Source organism: Brienomyrus brachyistius, chromosome 9 (assembly GCF_023856365.1).
Source record: "Brienomyrus brachyistius isolate T26 chromosome 9, BBRACH_0.4, whole genome shotgun sequence".
NCBI lineage: Eukaryota > Metazoa > Chordata > Actinopteri > Osteoglossiformes > Mormyridae > Brienomyrus > Brienomyrus brachyistius.
Genome location: NC_064541.1, coordinates 20652102 through 20666624, shown reverse-complemented (window position 1 = coordinate 20666624; position 14523 = coordinate 20652102). Strand labels below are relative to the sequence as shown.

At 47.0% G+C, this 14523-nt stretch overlaps 2 protein-coding genes across 4 annotated transcripts; both read left to right on the top strand.

The window, feature by feature from the left end:
* Window positions 1-1808: 1808 nt before the first annotated feature.
* LOC125748787 (phosphatidylserine synthase 1-like) lies at window positions 1809-11324 on the top strand. 2 transcript variants are annotated; one of them, XR_007399671.1, is made up of 13 exons: window positions 1809-2759; window positions 3598-3689; window positions 3859-3903; window positions 5313-5437; window positions 5592-5750; window positions 6863-7014; window positions 7194-7335; window positions 7658-7770; window positions 8260-8325; window positions 8826-8925; window positions 9281-9349; window positions 9554-9702; window positions 9823-11324. XR_007399671.1 is itself a non-coding variant. In XM_049025411.1 (13 exons), the coding sequence occupies exons 1-13, from the start codon at window positions 2593-2595 to the stop codon at window positions 9927-9929; spliced, it is 1404 nt and encodes a 467-aa protein (XP_048881368.1). In that variant the 5' UTR covers window positions 1810-2592; the 3' UTR covers window positions 9930-11324. The 2 variants fall into 2 exon arrangements, 1 of the variants encoding a protein (XP_048881368.1); XM_049025411.1 differs by having other exon boundaries at window positions 1810-2759; window positions 9554-9620.
* Window positions 11325-11373: 49 nt separating this feature from the next.
* LOC125748790 (E3 ubiquitin-protein ligase NHLRC1-like) lies at window positions 11374-13339 on the top strand. 2 transcript variants are annotated; one of them, XM_049025415.1, is made up of 2 exons: window positions 11374-11510; window positions 11717-13339. In XM_049025415.1, exons 1-2 carry the CDS (start codon window positions 11398-11400, stop codon window positions 12936-12938), a joined length of 1335 nt encoding a protein of 444 aa, XP_048881372.1. In that variant the 5' UTR covers window positions 11374-11397; the 3' UTR covers window positions 12939-13339. The 2 variants fall into 2 exon arrangements, with proteins under 2 accessions (XP_048881372.1, XP_048881374.1); XM_049025417.1 differs by having other exon boundaries at window positions 11382-11510; window positions 11633-13339.
* The last annotated feature ends 1184 nt before the right edge of the window (window positions 13340-14523 follow it).

Here is a 14523-nt window from a genome sequence, read left to right as displayed (position 1 = left end):
TGTGGACAGTAGGGACACGTCCCTATCAAACTGTAGGAGTATGTGTGTGTTTGGGGGGGCAGGGGGCTGATTTGGCCCATACCCCTGTTGAAACCAAGTCTATTCCCTTGCATTTCCCTTCATCCTAGATGCTAAGATGCTGAGAGTTCCAGTTTCAGAATGATTAATACTCAAAATGCTGAAACAAGGGAAATGGGGAGAGTGAAAGAAATAATGAATGGCAGAAGATAATGGCGGGGGGACTCAAAAACTTCCAAATAAGGAAAAAAGGGGTCAGCGTCGACTGGGGGGCCTGACCCCCTGGCGTATGAACATTAGAGAATTCTTCTTTTCACTGACAGAACGCTGTGTCACTCGTTTAACTGTCGCTAAACTATTTGTGGTGGATTCAACTGTCCTTTGAAAAAATAGCTGTTGCTTAAAGGGGAAGTAACTCCTGTCGCTGCTTTTACATTTCAACCACGGAGTCAGCAGGAAATGCTAAGAAAAACCATTAGGCCCATTATTTTGAGTTCATAATCAAATAGTGATGGAAAAAAATAAGCATGTTTCCACGCTTGCTATATATGACAACTCAGTCGCACAAACAAAAACTACTGCGGTTGGAAAAAATTTTTTTTTACCACGAGTACATATTTGGCAACCCGCACATGCTAGTAATGTAAGATGGGAGAGAACAGCCGCTGAGAAACTGTGCATGTGTTTAGATGTCAGGAAATGGACTGGCATCCCACCCAGGATGCACCTCTGCTGTGCGCTGCCCGGGACAGCCTCCAGGACCCCCCCCCCAAGTGATTTGCTAATTGAAACTTCTTTAAATGAATGTACCATCACAATCATTAATTCTACAGAAGAAATTTGCCGGAGGGGGTCCCCAAAAATTCTGTAATGCCACGGTCTGCCGCATAACCCTCTAATGTCCCCCACGTTTCAACAGTAGTCCTGGAATAAATGCATTTTTGGTTCACAAACATGGAAAAAAAAATGTCTTCAAGTACAAACGTCAGTTTGGTGTCCATGGTATAGGTGGGCTAATGTCCTCCAAGCTGTGCATTTTAAATTTTAAAAAGGAACTCTGAGGAGCCAACGCCCCCCCCAATTCTTCACCTCCCCTTGGGGGGTGTAAAAAGTATAATATATTAACCCTTACTGAAGGAGCAGGGCCAGTGCCTAGGCCTACTTGTGCATAAAACAACCTTGACTAGTAATGTCCAGTAGAGGGCACTGGTGTCGTACATTATGCCAAAACTGACATCATTTATCACTCACAATGCGGAGATGGTGAATCCATACAGTAGATAGCACTGTTTCCCAACATCTCCAGCGGTGGGGGTGTGAAACCTGTCCCGCCTTTATATGAGTGGAGTCCGGGCGTTTCCCTGTCACTCAGGTTTTCTTCAACAATCAAAAGATATTCAATTATGTGGAATGACCTCTCTAATTGGCTGTACTGTTGAAAATATGTATGAATTGTGAAGGACAGGCAACCTGCTGCACCCCTGCCAATGCCTCAACCACGAGTTAGGCCTGCAATTTGCCGGCATAACACAGAAATCGACGTACTACTTACTATGATTATTTACATGCTGCTTATTTCATTATCTCGGCCGATAAGCTGTTCTGTCCGGACGCGCTGCAGAATAGGCGTGAAATGATGATTAATAATATCTTCGCCCCCCAACCCCAGATTGGTTTCTTTGTAAAAGTCAGAACCCTGTCCTATTGGTTCCCGCACTACATTAGCGATTGGAACGTGCATATATAATGATGAAATGTTCACTTAAAAAACAATGACACCTAGTGGGGACTATAGCATGCAGCGCACTAGGGAATACGCTGTATTGCTGAGGACAAACAGGAGATCAAGGACAAATAATGTGATTTTTAGCCGAAGGGACAAGAAGCAGGAATAACAGTTCGGTCGGTGGAAGAAGGAGAAGGTGTGAGACCACTACCTACACTAAATCACTCTAACAAAGAGTAACGTTAGATGGCCGTGCTTCGGAGTGATTAGGCCAACAAAAGTAGGAAACAAAATAAAATATTTTAATGCTCTTTAAATATAAATCTAGCCCAAGCAGTATCACAAAAGATTTATTCTACTACGAAAGCCAAGTACATGTCTGAAGAAACCTAACTTACTTGAGTTGCATTTTTCATTTAAGTGGGAATATAAGTACTATGGATCAGGAAACGCTTTAATTCCCTGTTTGCCTAAATATCCCCCATTTCCCTGGACTGGTGCCTCGGCCCGCGCTGCACACGTGACCCCGATCAAGTTTCACTCCTCGGATCCAGTGCGGAATTCCAGAAAAGAGTCGGTCGTTATTCCGAGTCATACTATCAGAGTTGACCTTGCTCATGACTTGGATATAAATATATACGAGCACCTTTACAAATACGGGTTTTGTTGCGGGGAGCACGCATAACTCAGGACGACGCACTTTTTATTTCGCATGCATCAACTCATTTGTCGCAGTTAAATAGCCTTCTGATCATTTCACTAACCAGCCGCTGGTTAACTCAGTGATCGCGGATAGACGTGGATTAACCCGAAACAAAAACATTATCCGGTAGCATTTAGCTGGAGTTATGGCGACCCAGACCTTGAGCAAAGATGATGTCAGTTACAGGCTTCATTTCCGCATGATCAACGAGCAACAAGTGGAGGATATTACCATCGAGTTCTTCTACAAGCCTCACACGATCACGTTGCTCACTTGCACCGTGATCAGCTTGATGTACTTCGCATTTGCGAGGTGAGCGACCATGCAGTTCGCGTCTTGCAGGCGCCACTAACTTGCAGCAATTTACTGCTGGAGAATGTTTGTCATGGTCGCGTGTTTCGCCGATTAGCAGCAAACTCATGTTTCCTTCAGTCATAAATGTCCAGGTTACGGATCTTATTTGCAGAAGGGATTGGTGTGAAAACAGATCGCCGTTAAACCCCTGAGGCGCCTGTCATTTTCAGGACCTCCTGTGGCAGTTTTTCTTAATTTGCAAACTGGAATATTCCCACGCTTCGTGCTTGCTTCCCTATGGGGACACGCCCACCTTAATGATATCATACTGGCGCCAGATTTTTGTTTAATATTCAGTTAATCGTTCAGTACTGCACTCGGAATATTTTGGGGCGTAATCGCACAAGGTTGCAAGTAACACTGACGTGTTAAAAGACTGTGATTCCTGGCCTCCATTTTCTAACTATCTTGTTCACTGTTGTCTTTGTCACACCGCCCGAGTGCATTTAATACTCATGTTAGTCACCAAATAATAAAATGCCACTAAATTACATGTAGGAGAGAATGTAATGGAAATCCCGCAGACCCTCCTGTCAAAACATGGAAAGTAGACTCGCAGATATTGCAGTAAACTCCTTTCACGATGCCGACTGTACCCAAGCGATTAAGTGCCATTTCCATTCTATCTTTTCAGTTAAATGCAGACAGAAGTTTACGTTCTGCATTTTTAAATAGAGCTAGAAAGTGCAACAAAGTTTACAACTTGTATGTGTGTTTAACTTTGTATTTGACTGTTTTACACCCTTGCAAACCTGACACAGGTAACAGCTGTACCTGGTGGTTGTTCCTCTAACAGGAACGACACGGATCCGGACAGCAACTTAAGGGTGGGCCTCCTGTTGGTCATCTTCTTCTTTCTCATCATTGGTGTCCTTGCCTTCCCCAACGGTATGAAACTTTTACTAATCCCAAGTGGGCAGTAAGTACGAATAACTGATGCACGACATCAGCTCCTTTCACTTGGGGAAATTGTATGGATTTGGACTGGATGCGCCATATTGTAACTCAGGGAATTTTATAATGGGAATTATACGCCGTAACGGTGTGTCCATTTCAGGTCCGTTCACGAGGCCACATCCAGTGATATGGCGCATGGTTTTCGGTGAGTCGCTGTTTATAACCATGGAAATCATGTTGCTGATTTTAGTTTACTTTTAAAAGTTAAGCTAAGGGATAATAACAATTGTATTAATTGACTGTCTAGCTTCAACGGCAGGGAATTCCCTGAGCTTTCTGGTGTGCGTCTCTCGAACCCCCTTACAGGTGTAGCGCTAATCGGCACCTCCTCTGGCGCTGCTTAATAATAGGTAACATAATGATCACAATCATTTAACACAATATTTAAATCGCGAATCAGTAACATGATTATTCTTATTTTCATTGCTTATTTCGAAACAGAAAACTACCTTTTCACATCGTATTTTATCAGCCTATATATACGCATAATTTATTCGAAATAAGATGTGAATAATACTGAGTGTAGATTGTAAATGCTTTAAGTAAAGCAGCATTATCAATGGAAAAGATTGGAGGCAGCTTGCAAACCAGCACAGCAATGTTAACCGTTTCATTTCAAAATGTACTCGCCTTTTGGGGAGTAACTGCAGTAGTTACAAAAATAAATGTAATTGTAACCAGTTATGGTTACAGAGAAGAAATATGTAATTAAACTACAGTTACTGTTGTTAGTGTTGGTGATTACAAAGGGGTTACATCTGAATATTCTTTTCAGTAAAAAGCTTATATGTAGAATATCACACACATTTTGTTGCTTTGCATCTTTTTACTGTGCAGAAATGCCTTCTTGCAGCACATTTCCAGACAATGCAGCAAAGCCGCTGGAACATGTCAGCTTTATTGCAGTTTAAAACATTTGTTAGAAAAGTAATCAAACTTTGAAGTCATCAAAATAGCTACATTATTTAATACTTTTTTAAGAGGATAACTAGTAATCTATCACCTATTACTTTACAAAAATAAATTCTTGTTTTATAATACATGTAATAAATAACGGCACATTAAATAGCCTTAGTGTGTGATTTACATTTTACAGCACTCTGTGACTCTGTGACTCTTTGACTCTGTGACTGTGACTCTTTACTCCCAGCTAGTTGGTTGAAACAAAGTCTTGCTTTGGGTTTATACTCTCTGGACCTGAAACCTCCACCTCTGGTCAGAAGTAAATTCTTTTATTGACCAACCGACAAATTATAATATCTAGTGCTGATTAGTAAGAGAATTTTCATTGTTACCCACATTGGAAATGATGTCTGTTACCCTGTCTGACTGCAGCTTTCTGTTTGTCATTTTTGCAATTACCATTCTGCACGATGTTCCCTCGGCTCAAGTCCTTACTGTACATCCTGTACTACATTGTTGTGTGTGTTTCTGTACATCTGGGATATATGCTCCTTGCTGTAGGTCTGTTCTGTGTAAGTACTTTGAAATCAGAGAAGGAACCAGAGGAAATTCCTTTTATGTACAAACTTCTGAATCTGATTTCTCCCGCAGGTCTCAGTGTTCTGTACTTCCTCTTTCTGGTCTTCATCATCTTCCTGAACTGGGAACAGGTGAAGAGCCTGATGTACTGGCTGGATCCTGATCTTCGCTACGCCACCCGTGAAGTCGAAGTCATGGTAACCTGAGTGACCCGGGGGGGTGGGATTTTCACTGCCGGTCCCGGCGTGGGGATTTTCACTGCCGGTCCCGGCGTGGGGATTTTCACTGCCGGTCCCGGCGTGGGGATTTTCACTGCCGGTTCTTGCTCCTTTTACCCCCTCCTCTCTGCAGGAGTATGCGGTGAACTGTCACGTCATCACCTGGGAGCGCATCCTCAGCCACTTCGACATCTTCGCCTTCGGGCACTTCTGGGGCTGGGCCATGAAGGCGCTGCTCATCCGCAGCTACGGACTCTGCTGGACCATCAGCATCACCTGGGAGCTGACGGAGGTACGGCGGTTCAGCTGCGAGGCGGCGGGCAGCAGTACCGGGTCGCGTAGCGCCGGCGAAGGCACCGGCGAGCTGCAGCCTTGTTGGGCCGCCTCAAACCACCAACACCTGCACACCTATGGAAGACGGCGGTGTTTGGATTGTATGGATCAGCCGATCTTACCAAGCAATCCTAGGCTTTATTAACATAATGAGTTTTCATGTTAAGATGTTTAAACAATTTCCTAAACAGTTTAATGTGTGTAATTTGAACCTCTTTACGGTATATCAACGTGCACATCTTAGCTGGACTGAATGTGTCATGATACTCACTGGGGTGTTGCTCTGTGTCTGTTACTTATGTGTAAAGTAAACGTTTCTGAATTAGCATGCAGACGCAAAGTGGAGAGAAGCCTCTGGGGGCTGTGTCTGCGGGTCGAGCCCAGCTGATATGTCGGGGGCGTCAGACGTTAGGGAGGGGAGAGTGATGGGGGGGATGAGTCACCTGAGCGACCCGAGGTGCTCTGTGCCGTAAGCCGACCGTAGAGGGGGCTGTAAGCCCTGTGGTGCTGGGCTTCAAGGATTCAAGGATTGGTCATGTGCAAGGGTTAGGGTTAGGGTCAGGGTTAGGTTAGGGTTAGGGTTAGGTTAGAGTTAGGGTCAGACTGTAACCTGCAGTGGGATGAAAAGCGGCGACTGGTGCTATAATAGAAATGGAAGTATTAGTCAAAGACAAAAAAATGTCATATTTAATCTGGGTGGTACATGTGTGAGTGTGAAACGGTATTGCGATACGTATAGGTACATCAGACAGATGGTATCCCACTGCTGCTGGCTAATTCAGGTCCAGAGAGTAAAAATCCAGACCAAGATTTTGTTTCAACCAACCAGCTGAGCATAAAGAGTCATAGTCACAGAGTATTCAAGTGGTTGGCTGAAATAAAATCCTGGTCTGGACTTTTACTCTCAGGACCTGAATAACCCAACACTGGCTATGCGCCCGCCTGTGTGTGCTAGTGGTGATGGGCAGGGGGGCAGCACCATAGCGCCCAGTGAGTTGGCTTTCGGTCGACAGGGTCTGATCAGATGGCCGTCAAGCTAAAGCAAACGACCCCCCCCCCCCATACTTCCAGCTGTTCTTCATGCATCTTCTGCCCAACTTTGCTGAGTGTTGGTGGGATCAGGTGATCCTGGACATCCTCCTGTGCAACGGGGGAGGTATCTGGCTGGGCATGACCGTCTGCCACTTCCTGGAGATGCGGGCGTACCACTGGGCCAGCATCAAGTAGGTCTGCCGTTTTCTGAGTGCTTTTCGGTAGTCTTGGTGACCACCCACCCAGTCTCTGAAAGCGCCCCCCAGTGGCTGTGTGGCGTATCAGAGTTATGTCCCTGGTGTTCTGTCATTGAAGGTGCAGGTGTCCTTCTTTGTATGTGGTTGCCCATAGGTGCTTTTCTGTCCTACAGGGACATACATAGCACCACGGGGAAGATCAAGCGAGCCGCGCTGCAGTTCACGCCTGCCAGCTGGACCTACGTGCGCTGGTTTGACCCCAAGTCGTCCTTTCAGAGGGTGGCGGGCGTCTACCTCTTCATGATTCTCTGGCAGGTGAATTTATATTCTACGCCAGTGTTTCTCCTCAAAGCCCTTCAGACCCTCAGATAGTCCACGTTTTTGCTCCCTCTCAACTCCCAGCTTACTTGAACCAATCTATCAAGCAGTCAAGAGCAGTGAATTCCTGGTACAGGTATGCTGAGGGCTGGGAGGGAGCAAAAATGTGGAGTGTCTGGGGGGTCTCTGGGGACTGGGTTGAGTATCGCAGATGTAAGCAACTTAGCATTTAGCAGACTTTTGTTAGCCTGCCATTGCAGAAGGAGCCCCAGTCAGCACCATTCTTAAAGGTTTCGCTGTTCCTCTCCTCTCTCCTCAGCTGACGGAGCTCAACACATTCTTCCTGAAGCACATCTTCGTATTTCAGGCTTCCCACCCCCTCAGCTGGTGTCGGATCCTGTTCGTCGGTATTATCACGGCCCCCACCGTACGGTAATATTACTGCTTTATTTTCTCCGCTAACCACTAATTCTTATCTGCTCCCAAACACGTTGGACACATGCACACATACACACACACACAGCGATACACAGCGATGCGCGCGCGCACACACACACACACACACACACAGACAGAGTGGTGGTACTTTTTAATAGTTGTCTTCACAAAGGGAAAAAACAATGATTTTCACGGACAAACCACTTCACTCAGAAAATAAAGCTTTATTCCAATCTATAGCGAAATGTTTACAGAAATGCGGCACTTTTCTCAGGACTCATTGAATAATGTCGTCTCACGCAGTGACAAACCACACCGGAGCAGCACATTCTTCATCCCTTTCCAGTTTGAGATTTACATTCTGTTTATACACTCATGCATTAATCGCCTGTTCATTTAATCTCAAGTGCTGTTTAATAAAAGCTGTTTGTATTGAAAACCAGCCTCATGTTTTGAACTGGAATTGTTCCTGTTTTACTTTAGGCAGTATTATGCTTATCTCACCGATACGCAGTGCAGAAGGGTCGGGACGCAGTGCTGGGTCTTCGGGTAAGTGATTATTCGCTGTGGATTATATAAAAAGATTTTAAAACATTTTCTTGCTGCATCACATAGTTGCATTTCCTGTTAGGATTCTTCCCGTAAACAAATGTGTCCCAGTTAGATGCTTAGGATCATGGGCTGAACCTCAGTCTACGCTGAGCACAGAGAACTGTAGTATATTAACTGTGTGCATGAAGTCCAGCTTCCAGCCAGCTGCAGATGAACCCGAAGCAGCTTTCTAGTCAGATGTTCAGTATCAGGCTGGTATTTCTCTCTACCCACTAACTAAACTGCGAAAGGTTTAATTTAATTACTGTGGGCCACTGTCAAACTTCCCGATGTGACACATCTTCTTTCCCGGAAATATCCTTTTAGCCTTTTCCGCTTCCATCCTGGCATGTGGGGGAGCTGGGGGGGGGGGGGGGTTACACCTCTGTGACGCACGGGGTTCTGGGCGTTTTGCTAAAACAGGACCTTCCTGTGGTGCCGATTCCCTCTTGACACAGGGCTATCGCCTTCCTGGAAGCCCTGGCCTGCGTTAAATTCGGCCAGGACCTCTTCTCCAAGACTCAGGTCCTCTACGTCATCCTCTGGCTCCTGTGCCTGGTAAGATCCTGGATCCATGGCTCCAGGTTTGGGGTGGGGGTGGGGGGGGGGATTCCTATTGTCACCTCTTTTGGGGGGGCAGTTTCAGTTTGTGTCTGAGTGTGAGTGGACCCTGTGATGGATTGGTGCCAGAGAAACAGCTGTGGAGCATTTATGATGGATAGATCTCTTCTCTGTGCTCCTCACACACGAACATGAATGAACATGAAGATCTTTATAGGCTAAATACAGGATGTAGAGTTTGGATGCTTATAGAAGTTGCTAAACCATCCACTCCTTGAAAACCGAGAAGACTGGTCCCTAGGATGGTCCAGAAGTTCTTTGCCTGCATTGTTTGATGTGTCTCTATCTTAAGGCCTTCATCACATTCCTCTGCCTCTACGGGATGGTGTGGTACGCGGAGAGGTTCGAGACGCATCACAAGGTGAGCGTGGGATGCCCCTTCCCCAGGCAAACCCCTCCCCAAATCACTGGCTCTGTTCCCAGGCAGTATACATGGTGAAATCTCAGAATGCACGATGTGCAGGGCAGTATGTAGAGCATCAGTGGGTTTTTTGGTTTGGAGAAAAGAGTGATGGAGAGACCACTAGACAAACGTGTCATGTTTGTGTACATCCCTCTTTTTCAGAACCATTCGGAATGTGAGGATCCCTACGACAGAGATTCGAAAGACTGTTGGCCTAAAAAGATCAAAGGTACAGAGGTATTCTGTAGCTGAAAAAGCTTGTTGGATATAAACAAAGTGTGACGAATTACATGGCCTGACACATCCAGAAGGTAAATTGTCTCTCCTTATATTAAGGGGCAAAGTACCTTGTCTAACAACTGTTTTTTTTTCTCAATTAATTGTACTTGAAAGGCAAGTGTTACTAAGTGCACTCTTCTACCCCCCCTCAGGAGAAGATTCAGGGGGGGCTGCCCTTCGCTCATCCAAGCAGAGGAGGAGCGTGGGCAAGAACAAGGCGAGCAATGGGCAAGACAGGCGGAAGGGAAGACTGGTTTGACCCCCCCAACACCACTACCTCCACCATTGTTGGTGGTGACTGGGAATCAGGCAGAGAATTGATCACTATACAGGATCTCTGCACAGTCTGTGAGCAAAGCAGAGCAGAGGGGAGAGAATGTAGATGGTTGGTGGAAGATGATACCCGGTCTGATGCCGTCTGGTCATTTTTGGACAAACTGCTGTTTTCATTGTACCGCGTGACCCACTGCCAACCTGTGAGAGTCTCTGTATGTTGCAGGATAGCAGTTCTTCACTTGGACTGCAAAACCCAAGAAGCCAATCAGAGAGCGAATTACTACTGTGAATTTGCATGCAAGCTCCACCTATACTATAGACGCTGTGCTTATTTGTTGGTCTTGTCCCAGTGGCAGTATTTATCACCATAGTATCTTGTAAGGTATTTGTAATACCGGCGTTTATGATTTGAACATAGAGCACTGAACATTTGAAAATATGTATAGAATATCAAGATTTTAAATGGGCAGCTTGGAAAACCCTGAGTGAAACACAGTTTCGGTACTTTTTAAGTCGTTTGATCTGTGACTTATGTTTGTAACATTGTGGTGCTTGTTTATGAAGTTGTACTAACAGAACCTGCATGTGTTTCAGGTTCTGCGTGTTTGTGTTTCTCTTATAGGTTTTCATTATAAGTCCTTAAGTTACCTTCCTAAAATGGGCCTCCTCTCACTATTGCTTCTTTGCCCTGATGGATGTTATCATTCATCTCTGGTACTTGATTGACATTCACTCGTCTGTACTGCTTCTCTCGTAGCTGATAGGGGTCTTGAGATTTGACAGTGATGTTAATCTTCCTGGAAATCGCTGAGCATCACGTCCTGAAACATTTAATCACATAAATCAGACTGACAGTCCTGGTGACATTTGCACAATCTGTCTACGCCTTGAGAAACTTTTTTCTTAAGCATGTTGGGTTTTGTATGTTGTAGATTTTGGTTGCACTTTAAGATGCTTTAATAATAAACCTGTTTTGGATGATTTTTTTTCCTAACCAATGGGATGATCTTCCTGTAATTTACATGGAAATTGGTAATAACATTGTATTAACCAAATGGACACTAATGATATGATACTTTTGTGGTGAACTTACATTTAATGAAATTTTAAATTTTAAACATTAAATGGGTTATAAATGTTATAACAATGGACTACTGTACTGTATTTAGGTCATAAAGATATTTCTAGACTGAGTGCTTTTTTCCAGACTCCCTTTTTTATTACGTTACATTGTGATACATTGTCAGCATAGCAACAGACTGACATCTCTGAATATGTCAAACTCATAACACCATCGGTTAACCTCTGACCTCCTGGAGGTGATATCTGTCACAGCGATCATTTTTAAAGTGCTAATAAAAAAATCCCAAATTTCCTACTTGAAGTCAATCTTGTCTATCAGTTAAATAACCCATCGTACAACTGCTTATCTTGGATAGGATCATGAATACATGTATAGATGTCTGTGTAGATGTTTTTTTTCCTTCCAGTTTCTGCCTGTAGGTGGCACCAGAGTAATTCAGATGACAGCATTACAGTCATGTGACTGCTGGGCCTACTCATGGTGAGTGGACTGTAAATATTCTCTCTGCTGCGTTTCTCCTTTCATTCTCTCTCTCTCTCCCTTTTTCCATCACTCTTCATTCTTTCATTTCCTCTCTGTCTCTCTCACTTTTCCACTAACAGCCACATTTAACAGCAGCTGTGTAAGAGGCAATGCTGTGACGAAATCTCCGGCATGTCCTTGGGGCGCCCTCCCCCCGGCTGCAGGCGCCCAGGAGCGGAGGGGGTGCTGGACGAGATCCGTGTCGCTCTGCTGGAGTGCAAGGTGTGCTTCGAGAGCTTCAGCGTGCAGCGGACGGAGCGGAGGCCCCGCAGTCTCCTCTGCGGCCATGTTCTGTGTGCAGCCTGCGTCGCCGCCCTCTCTAACCCCGTCCTGCGGAGCCTGGAGTGCCCCTTCTGCAGGAAGGCCTGCAGCGTGTGCCACACGTCGGATTGCCTTCCCCTGGCCGAGCTCTCGGAGCTGCTGCACAGGAGCTCGAGGCTCCCCCCCAACCTCCCTGTGAGCAGAGATGCCTCCAGACCAGGGGGCCTGGCTGCGGGGGCCCTGCGCCTACACTCTGCCTTCGGGGGGTGGGGAAAGCTGCTGAACCCCACTGGGGTCGCCATCTCTGAGGCGGCGGGGGCCATTGTGGTGGTGCACGACGGCCAACAACGAGTGGTACTTTTCAGAGCCCGGGGCGAGGAGCTGCAGAAGTTCGGTCAGAAATCAGGCTCCAGAAAGCAGGCTGAGGAGATACTCCACCCCCTGGATGTGGCAGTGGGGCCTGACGGGCACGTAGTGGTGACTGACGGCGGAGACGGTGCTGTGAAGGTGTTCACGCCAGAGGGACGCCTCGTGGTGGCAGTGCGGGATTCCTTCCGGCTGCCGTGGGGCGTGACTGTAGACGGGGGCGGCCGCATGCTGGTGACGGATGCCGAAGCAGACACGCTCTCCCAGTTAGCAGTGGACTTCGCCCGCAGCCGGACTCTGCTCAACCGGGTGGCTTGTGCTGACCTGCAGTGTCCCAGATCGGTGGCTTGCTGTCCAGCTACAGGGAAGGTGATGGTGGTGGAGCACATGGGGGATCTGGCGGAGGGGCGGAGGAGCCGCAGGCCTGTGCGATTCAGCCTGTTCAGCGGGGAGCTCGTTCTCCTCTCCAGGATCGACAGCTTCGGCCTCAGCCTCCCATCTCCGCTGCGGCTTCGCATCTCCGCTGTGGCTTTCGACATGCATGGGAATGTGATCGTGGCAGATGTGGAACAGGCGTCGATTTGGAGTTTGGGGACGTCCCACGGTTCGCCATCCCTCATACCCCTGGTCAGCCAGGGTCTGCTGTGTCCCCAAGGACTGGCGGTCACTTCTCAGAACATGCTGGTCGTCTTAGACAGTGGCGACCATGCGGTGAAAATCTTCTCAGCCAGCTCTGACCCCAACTCCCCCCGGCAATGACAACCCTACGATGTGGACTTGAGGTTTGGGCAAATCTCCAGTCTCCTCACTCAGGTGCACCTCACATCTGCAGCACTGATTCTGTTCCGTACACTTCGATTGTTGGTATGTTTTAATTCAGCCGGTCGCTTGTCTAATGTACACTGCTATTCCACTGCGTTCACCACTGGATGTGTTGCTAATACGTCTGCTAATGATACTCTGTAGTTCCAGACACATCTGCTAACACCTGAGGACATCCAGGTACATCTGTGCTGTGGGACGCAGTGGTCAGCAGCCATTCATAATTCACTGAATGAAAATGTCACAGGAAAATCAATGTACAGTGCTATGGTTGCATAACAGTGTTCAAATTTGTGGAGTATTATTTAAAAATAAAATTAAAGTGGCAAATGTATGTGCATAGGCATTTCTGTGATATGTATGCTCTTACCAAATGCACCGTCTTACTTATGAGTTTGCATATGACTGAATGTTCTTTGAATCGCAACCATTTGACGGTGCGGCACTCTGCTAAGGAGACGACCTCTGGGTGTCTGTGGTACTTAATGAGACCACGGTGATGAGCGGCCATTAAAGTATTACGTCAGTACAGAAGAATGATGATGCTAGAATGCTGGTCACCGGAAGGTTCGCGCTTTTTGCCATATGTCCAAATATCGCTCGATTTTCCTCCTCAAATTTTTCCTTTTTATTTACTTTCTACATCTTTTCAAAATACGTCTGCCTGTTTCATGTTTGGCGTGTTAATGAGGTGTTTCCCACACGTACATCAGGCCTGCTGAAGGATTCGAAGCCAGTGGGTCCATGACTTCCTGGCAAACCTGAAGCAAAGGTCTGCATGGGTCATTTCACCTCAGACGCCATCTTTAAGGGGATCGGAGTTGCCCAGGGATGTGTTTGCTCCTCACTGGCTTCACCCCCTACATACTAATGACTGCTCTTCAAAGGATGCATCCGTGAAACTTCACAGATTAACAGCTGACACCACCCTCAACTCCAACAATGAGGAGTCGGCCTTCAGGGAGGAAGGGAGCTATCTTGTGTCCTGCTGCAGCCACCGTAACCTGGAATTTAACACTCTCAGAACGGAAATGTTTGTTAGTGATCCCTTTTCAGCAAACCCCCTCCTCAAGAAGGGTCAGGGGGCCAGGAACTGAAATTCAAGGCCACCTGGGGGGTTTCTTCCTCCAGGCTGTAGCTGTTGTGTTCAGGTCACTTTTCTCAGTTCCTCCATGCTGAAGAGTCCGTGATCTGCACCCTGCACTTTACCTGCCTCTTACTCTGCACCCACCGCACTCAGCCGCTCCCCTTCTCCTTCACCGCACTCGGCCGCTCCCCTTCTCCTTCACCGCACTCGGCCGCTCCCCTTCTCCTTCACCGCACTCGGCCGCTCCCCTTCTCCTTCACCGCACTCGGCCGCTCCCCTTCTCCTTCACCGCACTCGGCCGCTCCCCTTCTCCTTCACCCCACTCGGCCGCTCCCCTTCTCCTTCACCCCACTCGGCCGCTCCCCTTCTCCTTCACCCCACTCGGCCGCTCCCCTTCTCCTTCACCGCACTCGGCCGCTCCCCTTCTCCTTCACC